A 21,581-nucleotide genomic window follows, 5' to 3' on the forward strand; every position below is an offset into this window, starting at 1 on the left:
GGCTTAGTGCGTGGTGCCGGAACTGGTGGTACCGGGCTGGAGACACGCACCACAGGGCGAATGCGTGGAGGAGGAACAGGGCTCTGGAGACGCACTGGAAGCCTGGTGCGTGGTGTAGGCACTGGTGGTATTGGGCTGGGGCGAGGAGGTGGCGCCGGATTTACCGGACCGTGAAGGCGTACAGGAGCTCTTAAGCACCGAGCCTGCCCAACCTTACCTGGTTTAATGCTCCCCGTAGCCAGGCCAATGCGGCGAGGTGGAATAGCCCGCACTGGGCTGTGCTGGCGAACCGGGGACACAATGCGTAAGGCTGGTGCCATGTACACCGGCCCGAGGAGACATACTGGAGGCCAGATACGTTGAGCCGGCTTCATGGCACCTGGCTCGATGCCCACTCTAGCCCGGCCGATACGTGGAGCTGGAATGTACCGCACCGGGCTAAGCACACGTACAGGAGACACCGTGCGCTCTTCCGCATAACACAGTATCTGCCCGTACTCTCGCTCTCCACGGTAAGCACGGGGAGTTGGCGCAGGTCTCCTACCTGACTTCGCCACACTCCCTTTTAGCCCCCCCAGCCTCGTTTCCGTGCTGCCTCCTCATACCACCGCCTCTCGGTTTTAGCTGCCTCCAGCTCTTCACGAAGGCGGCAATATTCTCCCGGTTGTGCCCAGGGTCCTCCGCTGTCCAGACTTTCCTCCCAATTTCATAAGTCCTGCGATCGCTGCTCCTGCTGCTGCTGCCGCTTACCACGCTGCTTGGTCCGAGTGTGGTGGGTGATTCTGTCACGTTCGTCGTAACATTTAAGTGAGGAGGACCAAGGCGCAGCGTGATAACAATACATTCTTCATTAATTAATGAAGACGAAAACAAAACCTAACTAAAATAATAAAGAAAACAACGATAACTAAGGCCAGGGCGTGACAATTTGTGATGTTTATGGGACATATTGGAGTGCCAACAACAGAAGCTCGTCAAAGGTAAGGTATTAATTATATTTTTATTTCTAAGTTTTGTGTTGCGCCTGCAGGGTTGAAATATGCTTATCTCTCTTTGTTTACAATGGTGCTATCCTCAGATAATAGCATTGTATGCTTTCGCCGAAAAGCCTATTTGAATTCTGACATATTGGCTGGATTCACAACCAGTGTAGCTTTAATTTGGTATCTTTCATGTGTGATTTAATGAGTTTGATTTTATAGTAATTTTCATAGAATTTGGCGCTCTGCATTTTCTCAGGCTTTTTGCCAAGTGAGACAGTAGCGTCCCGCCTAAACTCAGATTTTTGTATATAAATATGAACTTTACCGAACAAAACATACATGTATTGTGTAACATGAAGTCCTATGCGTGTCATCTGATGAAGATCATCAAAGGTTAGTGATTAATTTTATCTCTATTTCTGCTTTTTGTTACTGCTCTCTTTGGCTGGAAAAGTGGCTGTCTTTTTCTGTGACTTGGCTCATACCTAACATAATCGTTTGGTGTGCTTTCGTCGTAAAACCTATTTGAAATCGGACACTTTGGCTGGATTTACCACAACTGTATCTTTAAAATGGTGTAAAATACTTGTATGTTTGAGGAATTTAAATTATGGGATTTCTGTTGTTTTGAATTTGGCGCCCTGCAGTTTCACTGGCTGTTGACGAGGTGGGACGCTCGTAGCGTCCCACATACCCTAGAGAAGTTAAGAAAACATTTCCAAAGAAAGACAAGACAATGAAGCACTCCTTTTCCCAGAAAAACCACTTTGTCAGACTACCCGGATTTAGAAATCCAAACGTTGACTACAAACAAAACCTAATAATAATGATAATTCCATTGTACTCCCTCCAATCATTAGTTTTAAATTTCCTCAATGGTTCATTATACTTAATGAATGTGCGCTCCAAGCTTGTTTTGCAAAATAAAATTAGCCCAAACTGCAATCCCCTTTACCGACCTAACATGGTTCCATGTAATGGAAACAGATTATAATCATAGTATACCTTAACTTCCTGTTCAATTTCACTGGTGTTACCTAAACCATCAAACCAAGAATCATTAACCGGAAACTATCACAAAACTTTTACGATTCAACAATTCAGACCTGAATCGCTTACAGCCAAATACAGCCCAGTGAGCCACAACCAACCAGTGATGCCCACCTAGCAATCTTGTTGCTAGATTTAGCATCTTTTCAGACTACCCTGACAAATTGTATTTGGAACTTTTAGCAACTTTTGAAAAGTGACTCAAAGCTATATTGCACGCATTTTCCCTCTAAATGACACAAACAATTTTCTGTCCCACCCTCAGTCACAACATCATTGCCTGGCTGCAAAAGTGCATTGTGAGTGTCATCAGCAGCAGGCGCTCAGCCTGTACCCAGGCAGCAGCAATTTCAGCGAATTGCAAATCATTGTTGTCTGACTGCAGCAGCAGTAGTACGTGTTCGACAAGCCAAACCCAAGGAATATAGTTGGTCACGAATGTTTGATCTTGAACAGAACTTACAACATCAATCAACATCTCTCAATCAAAATTGTACTGCCAGAAGTACAGAAAAGAGTGGGAGTCTGCATCCGAACAACTGTCAAATCAATTTGAGTAACGTTATTGTGTCTTCTACGTAATGACACAGTTTTACGTTATTACGCAAACATACCCCCTACTCAAACCGAGCTCCGCTTTAAGTCTATCGCAAGAGCAAAACCCAACTTTCCAGCTTTCGCCACTCCAAAATGTAAAAGTACTATGTACTTCGCTAAATTTATAACGTATGTCAGTCAATCCATAAGAATAAAAACATTTCGATGGGCACAACTCTATCGTAATTCTCTGTTATTATTTAGAATTCATTAGATTTAGGTAACTGTCTCTTCCATGATTCAGCATTTTAAATACGACTCCATTCTTAATACGTTATTCCAGCGCACCATTATGGCAAGACAACGTATTCCATCGAAATCGACTCGCTATTATTTAGAATTAATTAGTCGTTCAATTTAACCTAACAAGCTATTAAAACGTTCAGTTTATATCTTAAACAAACACTAACAACCGTATCTTTCCGGGCAAAACCTATCAATAGTTGAATTACAATCATAATGAATTTTAGTCTATCGGTGCATAGGCTGAGATATTACATTTACATTTTTAGTCATTTAGCAGACGCTCTTATCCAGAGCGACTTACAAGTACATACATTCATACTTTTTTCTTTTTTTTTGTACTGGCCCCCCATGGGAATCGAACCCACAACCCTGGCGTTGCAAGCACCATTCTCTACCAACTGAGCGACACGGGAGATATGAACCTGAGTCTCCTGCGTTGTTGGCAACAGTTTTACCTCGACCAACAATTCCCAGAAAATAGCCCTAATTTAAAGGTCCAAGCGTTTCCCCAGCGAGAATTCTCATTAATCTCGCTCTCGTTGTCCCTGCCTCTCTCCTTCTCTCCCGATTGACGCGCCTGACCTTCTCCTTAGTTGAATTACAATTTCAGTGGTTGGGTCCTACTCGGTCACAATGTTTGTTTGCAGGGAGCCTTACAGTACAGGTGCATCAAAGCTGGGACTGAGAGACTGAAAAACAGCTTCTATCTCAAGGCCATCAGACTGTTCAACAGCCATCACTAACATTGAGTGGCTGCTGCCAACATACTGACTAAAATCTCTAGCCACTTTAATAATAAAAAATTGGATGTAATAAATGTTTCACTAGTCACTTTAAACAATGCCACTTTATATAATGTTTACGTACCCTACATTACTCATCTCATATGTATATACTGTACTCTATACCATCTACTGCATCTTGCCTATGCCACACAGCCATCGCTCATCCATATATTTATATGTACGTATTCTTAGTCATTCCTTTACACTTGTGTGTATAAGGTAGTTGTTGTGAAATTGTTAGGTTACTTGTTAGATATTACTGCACGATAGGAACTAGAAGCACTAGCATTTCACTTCTCTCGCATTAACATCTACTAACCATGTGCATGTGACCAATAAAAGTTGATTTGATTTGAAGTGCTTTGAGAGACTAGTCAAGGATCACATCACCTCTACCTTACCTGACACCCTAGACCCACTTCAATTTGCTTACCGCCAATAGATCCACAGACGATACAATCACCATCCATACTGCACACTGCCCTATCCCATCTGGATAAGAGAAATACCTATGTAAGAATGCTGTTCATTGCCTATAGCTCAGCATTCAAAACCATAGTACCCTGCAAGCTCATCATTAAGCTTGAGGCCCTGGGTCTCAACCCCGCACTGTGCAACTGGGTCCTGAACTTCCTGACGGCAGCCCCCGGGTGGTGAAGTTAGGAAACAAAATCTCCACTTCGCTGATCCTCAACACTGGGGCCCCACAAAGGTGCATGCTCAGCCCCCTCCTGTACTCCCTGTTCACCCATGACTGCGTGGCCATGCATGCCTCCAACTCAATCATCAAGTTTGCAGATGACACAACAGTAGTAGGCTTGATTACCAACAATGACGAAACAGCCTACAGGGAGGAGATGACGTGGTGTCAGGCAAATAACCTCTCACTCAACATCAACAAAACAAAGGAGATGATTGTGTACTTTAGGAAACAGCAATGGGATCACATCGACGGAACAGAAGTGGAGAAGGTGGAAAGTTTTAAGTTCCTCGGCGTACTCATCACTGACAAACTGAAATGGTCCACCCACACAGACAGTGTGTTGAAGAAGGTGCAACAGGGCCTCTTCAACCTCAGGAGGCTGAAGAAATTTGGCTTGTCAACTAAAACCCTCATAAACTTTTACAGATTCACAATTGAGAGCATCCTGTTGGGCTGTATCACCGCCTGGTACAGCAGCTGCACCGCCCACAAACGCAGGGCTCTCCAGAGGCTGGTGCGGTCTGAACAATGCATCACCAGGGGCAAACTACCTACACTCCAGGACACCTACACCACCCGATGTCACAGGAAGGCCAAAAATATCATCAACGACAACAACCACCCGAGCCACTACCCGTTCACCCTGCTACTATCCAGAAGGTGAGGTCAGTACAGGTGCATCAAAGCTAGGACAGAGAGACTGAAAAACAGCTTCTATCTCAAGGCCATCAGACTGTTCAACAGCCATCACTAGCACAGAGAGGCTGCTGCCTACATACAGACTTGAAATAATTGGCCACTTTAATAAATGGAACACCAGTCACTTTAATAACGCCACTTTAATAATGTTGACATATATTGCGTTACTCATCTCCTGTGTATATACTGTATTCTACACTATCTATTACATCTTAGCCTGTGCGCTCTGAAATTCTTCGTCCATTCCCAGCAGCACACCACTCTGCATCCCACTGCTGGCTTGCTTCTGAAGCTAAGCAGGTTTGTTCCTGGATGGGAGACCAGATACCGCTGGAAGTGCTGTTGGAGGGCCAGTAGGAAGCATACTTCCCTCTGGTCTAAAAAAAAATATTCCATTTCCCTGTGTAGGGTGTTGCCTTTTGGATGGGTTGTTCAACGGGTGTTCTGCCTCTCACTGTGGTCACTAACGATCCCATGGCACTTATCGTAAGAGTAGGGATGTTAACATTGGTGTCCTGGCTAAATTCCCAAACTGTCCCTCATACCAACATGGTCACCTAATCATCCCTAGTTTACAATTGGCTCATCCATCTCCCCTGTAACTATTCCCCAGGTTATTGCTGTAAATGAGAATGTCAACTGATAAAATAAAAATCTATATATTCCTTTACTTAGATTTGTGTGTATTAGGTATTTGTTGTGGAATCCTTAGATATTACTTGTTGGATATTGCTGCACTGTCGGAACTAGAAGCACAAGCATTTCGCTACACTCGCAATAACATCTGCTAACAATGTGTATGTGACCAATACATTTTATTTTATTTGATGTTGATTTTGATTCTACCTGGATTATGTTGGAGAGACTTCCATTAAAGAACACCCTCTGTGTTCTGTTAGACAGGTAACTCTTTATCCACAATATAGCAGGAGGTGTAAAGCCATAACACATACGTTTTCCAGCAGTAGACTATGATCGATAATGACAAAAGCCACACTGAAGTCTGAACAAAACAGCCCCCACAAGTCTTGCTGGCCAGACTACTGTTGCTTGGACAAGTCAGAGGCTCCTGCGAGCATTATTAATCTTAGAAATAGGGGGCGCTGTTTTCACTTTGGGAAAAAATCGTGCCCAAATTAAACGGCCTCATACTCTGTTCTAGATCATACGATATGCATATTATTATTACTATTGGATAGAAAACACTCTGAAGTTTCTAAAACTGTTTGAATCATATCTGTGAGTAAAACAGAACTCATTTGGCAACAAACTTAAAAATTCTGAAAACGGGGCTCTGTGTAAGGCCTTGCCTATTCAATTGCCTTTTATTTATGGGTCTGTATGCACTTCATACGCCTTCCAGTAGATGTCAACAGGCAGTAGAATGTTGAATGGGGTGTCTAGCTTGATGTGAGACCGAATGAGAGCTTTTGGAGTGACAGGTCCGCCTTATTGGCAGTATTCAGCTGCGCACCAGGGAACACTACATTGTTTTCTGCAATGCGTTAGGTATACATGACGAAATGCTCCGTCTTCGACGTTATTGGATACATATGAGAAAAACATCATAAAGATGGATTTTCAACTGAGTTTGACCAGTTTATTCAACGTTTATTGTGACTTTTGGAATTTTTTGTTCCATGCACCAAGAGTTGATGGACATGAGCGCTCCACAATGCTAACCAAAGTTGCTAATTCGAGAGAAGAAATGGACATTCTAAAACAAAACAATGATTTATTGTGGAACTAGGACTCCTTGCACTACATTCTGATGGAAGATCATCAAATGTAAGAGAATATTTATGATGTTATTTCATATTTTTGTGGAATATGTTGGCTCCAACATGGCGGAGAATGGCTGGGCGCTGTCTCAGAATATTGCATGCTGTACTTTGTACTAAAGTTATTTTTTTAAATCTAACACAGCGGTTGCATTAAGAACCAGTGTATCTTTCATTTGCTGTACAACATGTATTTTTTAGCAAAGTTTATGATGAGTTTTTTGGTTAGATTACGTGACTGTCCAAAATTTCTCCGGACAATTTGGTGCATTTTGGCTACGTATTCACAATGTAAAACCAGGATTTGTAGCTATAAATATGCACAATTTCGAACAAAACATAAATGTATTGTATAACATGATGTTATAAGACTGTCACCTGATCAAGTTGTTCAAAGGTTAGTGATTCATTTTATCTCTATTTGTGGGTTTTGTGAAAGCTATGTTAGCGGTGAATAAATGACGTTGTGTGTTTGGCTATTGCGGTGAGCTAACATTAATATATATTGTGTTTTCACTGTAAAACACTTAAAATATCGGAAATATTGGCTGGATTCACAAGATGTTTATCTTTCATTTGCTGTACAACATGTATTTTTCAAAAATGTTTTATGATGAGTATTTATGTATTTCACGTTGCTCTCTAATTATTCTGGCTGTTTTGGTGCTATTTGTGACGGTGGCTGCAATGTAAAACTACGATTTATACCTATAAATATGCACATTTTCGAACAAAATATAAATGTATTGTATAACATGATGTTATAAGACTGTCATCTGATGAAGTTGTTTCTTAGTGACTGATTTGATCTCTATTTGTGGGTTATGTGAAAGCTATGTTTGCGGAGAAAACATGGCGTTGTGTGTTTGGCTATTGTGGTGAGCTAACATAAATATATATTGTGTTTTTGCTGTAAAACATTAAAAAAATCGGACATGTTGGCTGGATTCACAAGATGTTTATCTTTCATTTGCTGTATTGGACTTGTTAATGTATGGAAGTGAAATATTTCAAAAAAATATTTTTGAATTTTGCGCGCTGCGAAGGGATTTTGCGCGCTGCGAAGGGATGTTCGCAGCGGAATGTTGTGGGTGTTCCGCTAGAGGAGCCCCTGGGCGAAAAAGGTTAAGGGATGGGTTACACTGTTACCTGAATGTGCTGATAGTCTCACTTACAAAGCTTGGGGTGGTCCTGATTTGTTATGGAGGTGCCCTACCCCTCATAGCCCCACTGTAATTTGATCCCTGCAGATAACTCATACTTAGGAAATAACTGTCTATTTCATGGCCCTGAGGCCCTCTATTTACAGTATGTGTAATAAATGGGTGCTGCACTTATTCAAGCCTCCTCTAAAAGTCTTTATTTTGATGAGAAGGCCCCCTAACCATCACTCTTTGCCCAAAGTTGGAAAAAGGTCTTGAGCGAAGACTCGGAAGGTCGGGTGTGGCTAAGGCATGATAATAACAGTATCTGTATGCTTATATTTAGTTCTTCACTCTCTAAAAGTTCTGATTCAAAAAACATTTGGGTCATTTCGAGAATACACTCTCTGTATCATGAGGTGCGTCATACTGTATGCAAAGAGAAAAAAAAGGCTTTGACATTGTATATTTTTATTTTATATTAGACATTCAGCGAAAAATGAGGGGCAAACTAACCTGAAAATTTGTTTGTGAGAGAAAAGGAAATAGCACTCTAAGCTTTAATAACATGCAATGTTTTACAAACTATGTCTTATTCGTGTAGAGTCAACATGTTTTCCGTCTGCAACTGACAAATTGTCTTTTAAACATCCTATAACTAAACGAAAACCTTTATTTGAATAGGTTACTATATGAAATGTCTAGATGTTCTTATATTACTTATTACACTTGTTGACAGGATTGGAATTATCATTTGACATTTGACATTAGAGTTACAACTTCCATCCCTGAATTTGCCCTTTTAGTTTGATGTCAAATCATTTCAATCCATGCAAATAGTGTGAAACAATTAATTACATTACAAAAATAGAAAATTATATGAAATTATATCCACATGGATAATTGTTTATGACTTCAAATTATTTTATCAAGCTCTTTTATGCACCATTATGAAGCAAGGATCTGGGTGAATTTTAGGCTGTCTGCCCATAACCTGTGTGAGTAGCAAGACAGCCAACCCTCACTTGGGAAGCAAACAGGCTGAAGCGGGACCGGCTAACCTGAACTTGTCCAATAACAAACGCTCGTTTTAATTGCAAAGCGTTTTCTACAGTGTGCACTAATGAATACAACACGGTTACTTTTCCTCTCAATCAGGCAGAAACAATAACTGTATTGTCACACGTGTTGAAGGGAGAACAGCAGACATTGCGTTGTGACCAATCAACATTCGCTTAGCGCAGAAGCGCGACCTTCTCACCACCCTACAAATATCCACTGGCATTATTCTAGCCGTTTATTACACCTTCACCACCCCGGGTTGCAGACGACATCCTTTTATTGTGAAAGATCTCAGTACTTAGCATACATCCCTTTTCTTGCAATGACTTAAAACTAAGAAGAGTAAAGAAGTGATTACCATTATAGTCGACTAGAATAAACAGATACAATCGGTAACTAATACAGAATCCAAGTGCTACCACTTTACAAGTTACAGAAAAACGGAAAAACTGACCACAAGCCACAAAGGAGGACAACAAAGTCAACTTTGACGATGTTTTGTTCTTAATGTATGCACGTGAACTGAAGGAACTTGAAGATAAAAGCGCACCCGGCTCTTTTGCCACATTTCAACGGTATTGTCCTCTTCTTGCTGTGTTACAACTTTTACGCGCTGTTGTCCTGCATCATGACTCAAAGATCTTGTGCTGTATATGGAGTTGGGATTGTCAGCGCTCATCTGCTGTTCATCGGGATTGGCTTGTTTGTGGCTCAAGTATTTCAAACTGTAATACATAACCGGTTAAAAAAGGTAAGTCAACCAGAATGCAAAAGTTTTTATAACTTTTCATGTTATATTTGCACGTCAAATATTCCACAGGTGCCAGTGACCTCACTATCTGAGGGTGTTTCAGGGGAGTAGGATATGCCCAAAAAAACTAATTTCTAATTCACACACATGTACATGTGTAAAATAGGTCAAATGTAAGCACCCGCCTAATGAGACAATCATAAATACAGGTTAGCAACTGCAAATCATCGTGCACCAATCTGTCCGAATAATTTTGCTTGGGGTACCGAGAACAAAGTAGCTTAGTACACCCTTGTGTGAAGTTCTCCAACAAACTGCAGCTGACGTTTTCTCAGAATCAATGCATAGATCACTGAGTTTTAGGGGATCTATCCAAACCAGGCTGGTCTCATAGACTAGATGTCACATAGTTAATGAAAATCCGGTTCTGTCAATTTAGTATGATATGTTACACTTGGTATGGCTACATAAGACAGTCTATCTGTCTGTCTCTGTCTGTTTGTCTGTCTGTGTCTGTTTGTCTGTCTGTGTCTACATGTCAGACAGACAGAAGAGGGAGAGAGAGGAGGGAGAGGGAGAAACCGTGATTAGAGGAGGGGGAGAGAGGAAAGAAGGAGGGGGAGATAATGGATGGGGGAGGAGAGAGAGAAAAGGCAGGGAGAGAGGGAGAAGGAGGGAGGGGAGAGAGACTCAAGAGACAGGCAGAGAAGGGAGACAGATGAAAGGAGGGGGAGGGAAAGAAGGGAGAGTGAGGGAGGTGGAGAGAGCGAGAGAGGGTGAGAGGTGGCAGGTGTGAAAGAAGGGGGAGGAAGAGAGAAGATAATGAGGGAGGGAGGGATAAAGAGGAGCTAGAGAATAAGACAGACAAGAAAAATGTTAACCCTGCGACAGTCATCTTTTTGCATTGACTGCAACGTACTGAGAAAAATATCAGCTACCGTGACATTACCTTTTTGCAAAACCATGTCAGGATGACGTTTTCCTATTATATCATGTTGGAGTGTAAAGCGATACAGCACAAATGAAAGGATGGTGGAAGGGTAGACATATAACACGAACGTGTAGCAACCCAAAGGTTGTGTGTTCAAATATCATCACGGACAACTTTAGCTTTTAGCAACTTTGCAACTTCTTAGCAGGTTAGCTTCCCGTGACCTGAACCTTAACCCTTTAACCTAACTCCTAACCTTAACCCTAACACTTGACCCCTAACCCATAGCCTAGCCAACATTAGCCACCCTAGCTAATGTTAGCCACAACAAATTGGAATTTGCAACATATACGTATTTCAAATTCGTAACATATTGTATGAATTGCAATTCGTAACATATCATACAAATTGGAATTTGTAACATAACATACGAAATGGTTGGTGAACATCCACAAATTAATACATCCATATGTAACATATACTAATTTGAGTGTCCCTGATTTTCGTTCACTATGTTACATCTACCTCTGAGTCCAGGTTGTCCATACCAAAGTATGAGAATTGGGAAATTATTTTATTAAGCATAGCAGGCCTACCTACCTATTCAGAATAATTGCTCTCTAAGATAACAGATCTGAGACCAGCCTTTCCTTACTGAAATTTAAATTGTTCACTGAAATGATCAGTGCTCATTGATCATCAACCAGTCCATTCTACCATTTAGTGCCTAGCCTATTCATTCCAATGAGTGTATTATCCTTTCAATGCAGCTCTGTTTGAAAATCAAACCCATAATAAGAACGTTGGTAGATATGTCATTACAATGATGGAATTGTATGTTGTTCACACAACTGCTACACTAAAATATGGTATTTCAGCCTAGCAGGGAAGAGGGAAAGTAGGCTGTGTCAACATTTATCTCTAGGGAATGAGCATAATATGTGTACATATTTTGTACTACTTTTATGTTTAAACAAATAGGCTACTGAAATTGTATTTTGCCAAATACTTAGATTTTGGATATCCTGGGTGTGGCAGGGGCACATTGACGTTGACAATGAGGGAAGGTAGCATGTGAATATGTATTAGAGAACCCCTTCATCATCATTACACAATCTTAGTTTGTGTTTCCAGTCAATCTTCTTGTCTAAAGGGTCCACGTTGACACACTAAACTATCTAGGAAGCCTAACAAGCAAAATAGTGGGTCGTCTAATTTCAAAATACAGCTTTGAGTCCATTGTTGACAATAGCATTCAGTCCTCGATATGATAAACCTTTGTTGTGACATGACATGTCATTGTTGTGATAAGTACTGTTCAAAATCACTGAGTGTCTTCTATGTGTGGCTTTAGCGGGGCTGTGTTATGGTCATGGGTGCTTGCATGTGTTCCTCTTAATCTTTTCCATGTTCTCGTTTAAGCAGCTCAGTCAGAAGCATTTTCCTGAGCTGGATAAATTAAGAAGGAGATACAGTGCCTTCAGAAAGTATTCATTCCACTTGACATATTACATATTTTGTTGTGTTACAGCCTGAATTCAAAATGGATGAAATAGTTTTTTTTTCTCATCCATCTACACACAATAATGTGTGGTGAAAATGGCAAAGTGAAAACATTTAAAAATATGTTGCAACATTTATTTAAAATTTGAGCTTTCCACACTTGGATTGTGCAACATTTGCCGATTATTTATAAAAAAATTCTTCATGCTCTGTCAAAATGGTTTTTGATCAATACTAGATAAACATTTTTCAGGTCTTGCCATAGATGTTCAAGTAGATTTGTCAAAACTGTAATTCGGCCACTTGGGAACGTTCACTGTCTTCTTGGTAAGCAACTCCAGTGTAGATTTTGCCCTGTGTTTTCTGAGTGGCCGAATTGTCCTGAAAGGTGATTTAATATCCTAGTGTCTGGTGGAAAGCAGGCTGAACCAGGTTTTCCTCTAGGATTTTGCGAGCTGGCTAATGTTTTTGCATCTGGACACAGTAGCAGCTTTTTTTGTTTCACCTTGCTGCCATTTCCTGATCTTCTGAGAACATTATTTGAGGAGTCGCCTGAAGCGTGAGAGGAATGGGAGATACAGGAATACAGCAGTGCTGATTCAGAGGGCTCGTAGTGAGGACGACTGGCTACTGTTCTGAACTTTGTGGGGTGAGCTTTCTTGCACCCAGAGCTGCTGAGGCATCACCCAAGTGGGTGCTACACAGAGTGGAAGAGGAGAAGTGCAGTGGCTATAAGACACAGACTGGTTCCCAGACTTGCCCTCTGCAATCTTGCAGAGGGCAAGGGCATCAGCAGACTCCATCACCATCATCTACCCTCCTCTGACCAGCTCTCTTCGCTCAAGCCATGAACTGACCCTCTCCATCTTCGGGGGATGCAACTTTCAAAGATTTGGCTTCTATTGGTTGACTTGCCATGATATATTGCTTGTTAATTTTTGCTCTTGAAGCGCTTTGAGATTCAATTGGGTGACAGACCAGGGTCATAGGTCTTAGGAGTCAGCCAATTGCAGAGGTTGCAGAGTATGCAGAGGTTATGCCAGCCAGGCAAGCAATGGTCCTTTACTCACTATCCTGATGTGAGATACACACAACACACACACAACACACACACTGTCCTGATGTGACGGACCTGACCAAGAATAGACCACACAAATCTGGACTTTATCTCTTGAGAGAATGTTACAAAATGTGGATGTTGAAACAACAAATGTTTGTTTAGTCTCTAGAGTTTGTTTAATTAGGTTACTCATTAAAGGGGTGTGTCCCAAATGGCACCCTATTCCCTATAAATTGCACTACTACCCTTTGGGCCCTGGTCAAAAGTAGTACAATATAAAGTGTGCCATTTGGGATGCAAACATTGTGCACTGAGTGACTGTGTGATGCTGAGGGATGGCCAGGAAAACATACTGGAAATGCAACAGGTGCACAGACACAAAAGCACATACGCACGCACGCACGCGCACACAAACTTGTTATTGTCTTGGACCTCTCGGCATAGTGGAGAGACCACTCCTCATATCAACTCATGGCTTGAAAGAGGGTTATGGGAATATGGAATAAGGTGCCATTTGGGACAGAACCGAGCTCATAACTCAAACCACAGAAACCCTTCTGAACTCAGTAGTCTGCCCTCTTTGTGTGGTAAGCCTCTTTCACACAGTATGGTAGGCTGGCTTATTGGGTAACAGCGAGAGCTGTGGCACCCAATTCCCTATATAGTGATCTGCTTTTGACCAGATCTGGTCAAAAGTAGTGCACTGTATAGGGAATGGGACGCACCCTGAAGTGTTTGGCAGCTCCACAGTCCCTATCTGGGTCACTGTAGTAAAGGATCACGATCGGCCAACTAGAGAGGTGACCTTAGCCTAGACTAGAACAATGCCCACCAACATGTTTGAGATGGCTGTGTAGAGAAGGAAATGTATGAATGCATTTGGTTTTAACCCCCAAAGCTTGTCAACATGAAGAAAGACCTCAACATCAAAGCCTACATGTTACATCTGCACCAGAAAATGTTATATATTTTTCATAGAATGTTGCGTGAAAAGAACAACCCTGACTGAGGTTGATCATCTTCTATGCTGTGTTTATTTACTTTTATTTGACCTTTATTTAACTAGGCAAGTCACTCCTATCTAAGATGACAGGCACATTATCCTGAGCAACTCAGCTGGTCGTTTTGTCGTTGGAGAGGTTGAGAGGGCATATCTTCACCCCTCACCCACTGGTGGCTTGGGTCTTTGTCCCTGTGCTGGGGTAATTGTGCCATCCATAATTGTGCTGGGGTAATTGTGACATCCACTGGGTCTCTCTCTCTCTCTCTCAGTTTGTGTGTTCAGACCAGAGGTCAGTGCCATGGAGCTCACCAATCACATGATCAACACAGACAAATTATAGTGTCTCTCTCAGTCAGTTTGGCTGGTGAAAGGATTTCCATTGGTTACCGTAGACAAAGCGAGGGCCTTTCCCCTCCATCCCTCTACCACTCCTCCCCTCCATCGCCACACCCCAGGGAGGCATGTTTTTGTTTTCTTGCAGCCATGAAGTTCAAAGTTAGGAAGGAACTTTCAATTTCAAAACTTTGGATGTGCTGCTCTAGTAGTTAAAGAGTTATGATTGAGGTAAATAAGTATCCTTCCATGGGAAGCCACCTAATAGCCACCTTGACTTTTTCCATATTTTGTTACATTAATGCCTTCCTCTAAAATAGATTAAATCGTTTTTTCCCCCATCATCAATCTACACACAATACCCCATAATGACAAAGCAAAAACAGCCTTAAATATCACATTTACATACGTTTTACTCAGTACTTTGTTGAAGCACCTTTGGCAACGATTACTGCCTCGAGTCTTATTGGGTATGACGCTACAAGCTTGTCACACCTGTATTTGGGGAGATTATCCCATTCTTCTCTGCAGGTTGGATGCGGAGCGTCACTGCACAGCTATTTTCAGGTCTCTCCAGAAATGTTCGATCGGGTTCAAGTTTGGGCTCTGGCTGGGCCACAGGGATGGTGCCAGGTTTCCTCGAGACATGACGCTTGGCATCCAGGCCAAAGAGTTCAATCTTGGTTTCATCAGACCAGAGAATCTTATTTCTCATGGTCTGAGAGTCCTTTAGGTGCCTTTTGGCAAACTCCAAGTGGGCTGTCATGTGCCTTTTACCCGAGGAGTGGCTTTCGTCTGGCCACTCTACCATAAAGGTGTGATTGGTGGAGTACTGCAGAGATGGGTATCCTTCTGGATGGAGGCCACTGTGTTCTTCAGGACCTTCAATGCTGCAGACATTTTTTGGTGCCCTACCCCAGATCTGTGCAACGACATAATCCTGTCTCGGAGCTCTATGGACAATTCCTTCGACCTCATGGCTTGGTTTTTGATCTGAAATGCACTGTCAACTGTGGAACCTTATATAGACAGGTGTGTGCCTTTCCAAATAGTATAAATAAATGTATGTCCAATCAATTGAATTTACCACATTGGTGGACTCCAATCAAGTTGTAGAAACATCTCAAGGATAATCAATGGAAACAGGATGCACCTGAGCTCAAATTTGAGTCTCCTAGCAAAGTCTGAATACTAATGTAAGGTATTTCTGTTTTTTTATCTTGAATAAATGTGCAAAAAAATCTAAAACCTGTTTTCGCTTTGTCATTATGGGGTATTGTGTGTCGATTTATGAGATTTAAAAAAAATGTAATCTATTTTAGAATAAAGCTGTAACATAACACAAGGTGTAAAAAGGGAAGGGGTCTGAATACTTCCCGAATGCACTGTATACCAGCGTAAATCAAATATTGACATGGTTGAGCATAATAGATGTTCACATCAGTGGAGCTGATGTTAAGAAGTTACTTCAGGATTCAGTCTTGAATCCTCATACTTTGTATCAAAGTTTACACTTGTTGAGTGCAAAAGTAGTTTTGAAATCCGAACTGAATCACATTACATTTCACTGTTTCACTGTATAGTGAAATGAGAACAGTGAGCTATTGGAACTGCAACCTGATCAAACAGTAACAGTAATATTTGTGTATGGCCATTACAGGAAATCCAAATAAAAATCAATTTAAGTTACAGGTTGTAATGCAACAAAATAGGAAAAACGCCAAGGGGGATGAATACTTTTGCAAGGCACTGTAACGCTGCAGATAGCCATACTGGGTGATTTGAAAAGTCATAGTCAATCGAGCAATATTATTATAATTATTTTTTATTAATTTTTTTATCTTTAATTTACAATCTGTAGAAGCTATGAGAATAGAAAGGTTCAGTACTTTTGTGAAGCATCACGGCACAGTTGAAAAATATATGGCAAATAGAAATCCAAAATTGATGGTGTTAAGAGATAGATGGGAGGGGTTGAATGGAGCTGAAGGGTGGGACTAATAAAAACAAGATAACCGATGTAAAATATACGGGATTTGTAAAATGTACAGTTGAAGTCGGACGTTTACATACACCTTAGCCAAATACATTTAAACTCAGTTTTTCACAATTCCTGACATTTAATCCGAGTAAAAAGTCCCTGTCTTAGGTCAGTTAGGATCATGACTTTATTTTAAGAATGTGAAATGTCAGAATAATAGTAGAGAGAATTATTTATTTCAGCTTTCATTTCTTTCATCACATTCCCAGTGGGTCAGAAGTTTACATACACTCAATTAGTAATTGGTTGCATTGCCTTTAAATTATTTAACTTATTTAACTAGCCTTCCATAAGATTCCCACAATTAGTTGGGTGAATTTTGGCACATTCCTCCTGACAGGGCTGATGTAACCAGTGGCCAGTGGCCTGCTGGAGGTCATTTTGCAGGGCTCTGGCAGTGCACCTCCTTGCACTAAGGCGGAGGTACCGGTGTGTTCCCTTTATTTTTTTGAGCAGTGTATATTGATTGCAATTGTTCCCGAATGAGTGAGCGTTCATGTGCAAAGGATTAGCATTTCAATTGTTATAATTATGAATTTTGTAGTGTCTCATCTCAGTTGACCCCCACTTCCCTTTGGTCTAACAAGCCGCCATGCCCACTAGGGCCGATTCTCCTATCATTTCTTGTAACCACATTTAATTTGTTTGTTTGTTTGTTTGTGCAGTTCTGTGACTTACTTAGTTAGTAATAAATAAATGATTTAAGACAATTGATGTATGGATGACTCATAGTGAAGAATGGGTTCGTGCAGATAACCAACAATTTACGACGTTTGGAATGAGACTAACGTGAGGTAAAGTAAATAATTAATTAATTCGTAGAATAATTGATCAGATAAAATATCTGGAAAGTTATTTTAGGAAATGATAACTTTGTAATCTGAATATTTTTCCTTGGTGCCCCAACATCCTAGTTAATTAGTTACGTTATTAATCAGTTGATTGCGTAATAACTAATTACAGAGAATCTTTGATAAAAACTATCAGTCTTCAGTTAATGATAGTAAAGACACGACAATGTCCTAACCGACTTGCCAAAACTATAGTTTGTTAATAATAAATCTCTAACGAGTCACCCTCCCGGATCCGGAATCCTCCTCATCAAAAAAGCTGACTAGCATAGCCTAGCCTAACGCGACAGGGATATCATATAATATAATTTCATGAAATCACAAGTCCAATAAAGCAAATGAAAGATAAACATCTTGTGAATCCAGCCATCATTTCCGATTTTTAAAATGTTTTACAGCGAAAACACAATATATATTTATATTAGCTCACCACAATAGCCAAACACACAATGCCATTTATTCACCGTAAAGATAGCTTTCACAAAACCCACAAATAGAGATAAAATTAATCACTAACCTTTGAACAACTTCATCAGATGACAGTCTTATAATATCATGTTATACAATACATTTATGTTTTGTTCGAAAATGTGCATATTTAGAGCTACAAATCCTGGTTTTACATTGTGAATACGTTGCTATGATCCACCAAATGGTCCGGAGATATTATGGACAGTCACGTATTCTAACCAAAACACTCATCATAAACTTTACTAAAAATACATGTTGTGCAGCAAATGAAAGATACACTGGTTCTTAATGCAACCACTGTGGTAGATTTCAAAAAAATTACTTTAGTACAACATACAGCATGCAATATTGTGAGACAGCGCTCACCAATTCTCCGCCTTGTTGGAGACAACACAAACCACAAAAATATGAAATAACATCATAAATATTCTCTTACTTTTGATGATCTTCCATCAGAATGTTGTGCAAGGAGTCCTAGTTCCAGAATAAATCGTTGTTTTGTTTTAGAATGTCCATTTCTTCTGTCGAATTAGCAACTTTGGCTAGCCATGTGGAGGGCACATGTCCAAGAAATCTTTGCCCCTGGAACGAAAAATTCCCAAATTCCCAATAAACGTCGAATAAACTGGTCAAACTCGGTTGAAAATCCTACTTTATGATGTTTTTCTCATATGTATCCAATAAAATCAGAGCCGGAGCATTTCGTCGTATATACCTAACACTTTTCAGAAGACAATGTGAGGTTCCCTGGTGCGCAGTTGAATACTGACAAAAGAGCGGACCTGTCACTCCAAAAGCTCTCATTCGGTCTCACATCAAGCTAGACACCCCATTCAACATTCTACTGGCTGTTGACATCTAGTGGAAGGCGTATGAAGTGCATACAGATCCATAAATATAAGCCAGTTGAATAGGCAGGCCCTGACACAGAGCCCCATTTTCAAAATTTTCACTTCCTGTTTGGAAGTTTGCTGCCAAATGAGTTCTGTTTTACTCACAGATATAATTCAAACAGTTTTAGAAACGTCAGAGTGTTTTCTATCCAATACTCATAATAATATGCATATTGTATGATCAAGAACAGAGTACAAGGCCGTTTAATTTGGGCACGATTTTTTCCCAAAGTGAAAACAGCGCCCCCTATTAAGAAATTTGTGGAGCGGTTGAAAAACGAGTTTTAATGACTCCAACCTAAGTGTATGTAAACTTCCGACTTCAACTGCACCATGTTCTCACCGGCCTAAACACCAAAGAGCAGGCAACACAGAAGTTGATGTGCACAAAACAGACCCCATAATTCAGCATTCTTCATATTCAAATTGACAACTGATGTAAAATGGGCTTTATAAAATACATTTGATTGATTGGTTCTATGTTTGTATCTTTCAGGAGATAACTCTGACAGAGGGCAGCCGTGTGTTTGAGACATGGAAGAACCCTCCTCCTCCCATCTTCATGCAGTACTTCTTTTTTAACGTCACCAACCCAGACGAGTTCCTGGCTGGAGCCAAGCCTTTCGTCTCTCAGGTTGGCCCTTACACATACAGGTAGGGTTTGTGATGAATTGATGTGGTGTTCATAAAGCCTTTATGAAGCCATTATGAAGCCTTTATAAGTTTCAAGTTTGCCCAAACTAGAGACGTTTTTTTAAGGGGAACGTATCTGCCCACCAAAAAGGCTATGTCCTGCTCCTTCCCTGACTTTTCCTAAATGTTTGTGTTTAACACTGCTCATATCCGTGCTGTCCATGCATTCAGCACATGACCATTCGCACGGCAACATTTATTTGGCTGCTATTAGCAAAAACTAGTAACATAATAAACAAAAAACTGAAATATGCTCTTCTGTAGTCAATGGATGATAGGGCGCCAGAAACCAGATAGAAACTGATAATGGTGCACGTGACTTCAGTTAAGTTTTGGTCCGCCGATGTCGAAACCAAGTACTTGCTCAGTTGCTTTGCATTTCTGGGGGAAAAATCAACCAGGCCAGCGGTGAGTCTGAGTCTGAGTGTGAGACTGTGGTTTTGAGACTCGTGAAAGCAGAAATGTGACCATTGGCAACTTGTTCATACACTGGTGCATTTGTTTAGGAATACAGCAAACAATTTCACCTGCACCTGGCTGATTATATTATTATTATCATCTTTTCGTTTCTACTTTTCAAAAGAAGCTGTAACTGGACTTTATTAATAATTACTATAAGTCTAAAACTAATCGAATCTACAAATAAAGTTGATAAAATTAATTACAGTCATGTTTTTATTGTAAGGGAAACGAAAATAGGCTATAGGCCTACGTTTTTACTAGGACTTTGTAGAATTATACAAAACATATCCTTGACTCTATCTAAGCAATCTTAATTCTCAGCCTTTTTGTTTTTCAATGTGTGTTTTAAAAGAGAGCTTATTGCCAAGTACTTATATTGGGGAACTTGCTTAATTTGTGTGCAAATATGTAGGTTCACAGGGTCAATATTACAAGACCGAGAGAACAACATAAACATGCTTTAATAAGCATTTAGCACTAGTTTAATAAGATCAGTAAGCAATTTTTGAATTGAGTTAAAACCATGCTGAAGGTCATAAATGGCCTGCTGTACTGAGGGGGCACAGGAGTAAATACTGTAACTGAATCATCCGTGTGGAGATGAATGTTAGAAGTTTTAACAGATAGACCAATATTATTTATATACATACTGAAGAGAACAGGGCCCAAAATCGACCCATGCAGCACACCTTTCGTAATATTGAGGAACTAGATTGGATACCGTCAGTAAGCTAGATACTGTAGTTTTTGAACCAATATAGGCCTATATCAGACAACCTTTGAACAGGGAATGTGATGAAAGAAATAAAAGCTGAAATAAATCATTCTCTCTACTATTATTCTGACATTTCACATTCTTATGTTATATTATATTTTAACCACTATATTTTAGGAATGTGAAATGTCAGAATAATAGTAGAGAGAATGATTTTGTAACGGCAGTCCTCCTCCTCTTCATCTGAAGAGGAGGAGTATTGAGGGAACCAAGGCGCAGCGTAGTGAAATGACATATTTTATTAACGAAAACACTAACTTGACTAAACTAACAAAACAACAAAACGGTGTAGACAGACCTAGACGACGAACTTACATAAAACAAGAAGAACGCAAGAATAGGAAACATAGACTACACAAACCGAACAAACCGTAAACAGTCCCGCGTGGTGTACAGACACAGACACGGAAGACAATCACCCACAACGAACACTGTGACAACGCCTACCTAAATATGACTCTTAATTAGAGGAACGCCAAACACCTGCCTCTAATTAAGAGCCATACCAGGCAACCCAAAAACCAACATAGAAACAGAAAACATAGAATGCCCACCCAAACTCACGTCCTGACCAACTAACACATATAACAAACTAACAGAAATAGGTCAGGAACGTGACATAACCCCCCCCATAAGGTGCGAACTCCGGGCGCACCAGCACAAAGTCTAGGGGAGGGTCTGGGTGGGCATCTGACCACGGTGGTGGCTCAGGCTCCGGGCGAGGTCCCCACCCCACCATAATCCATCCTAGCCTCCATCTCCCCCT

At 40.7% G+C, this 21,581-nt stretch overlaps 1 protein-coding gene across 1 annotated transcript in view; it reads left to right on the forward strand.

The window, feature by feature from the left end:
* The first annotated feature begins 9,270 nt into the window (after positions 1 to 9,270).
* Positions 9,271 to 21,581, forward strand: part of LOC129819095 (lysosome membrane protein 2-like) — a 66,316-nt gene continuing 54,005 nt past the window's right edge. The window contains exons 1-2 of the mRNA XM_055875655.1: positions 9,271 to 9,799; positions 19,382 to 19,539. Coding sequence (XP_055731630.1) covers positions 9,677 to 9,799; positions 19,382 to 19,539 — 281 coding nt within the window. The 5' untranslated portion in view covers positions 9,271 to 9,676. The remainder of the gene's footprint in view (positions 9,800 to 19,381; positions 19,540 to 21,581) is intronic.

Source organism: Salvelinus fontinalis, chromosome 21 (assembly GCF_029448725.1).
Source record: "Salvelinus fontinalis isolate EN_2023a chromosome 21, ASM2944872v1, whole genome shotgun sequence".
Lineage (NCBI taxonomy): Eukaryota > Metazoa > Chordata > Actinopteri > Salmoniformes > Salmonidae > Salvelinus > Salvelinus fontinalis.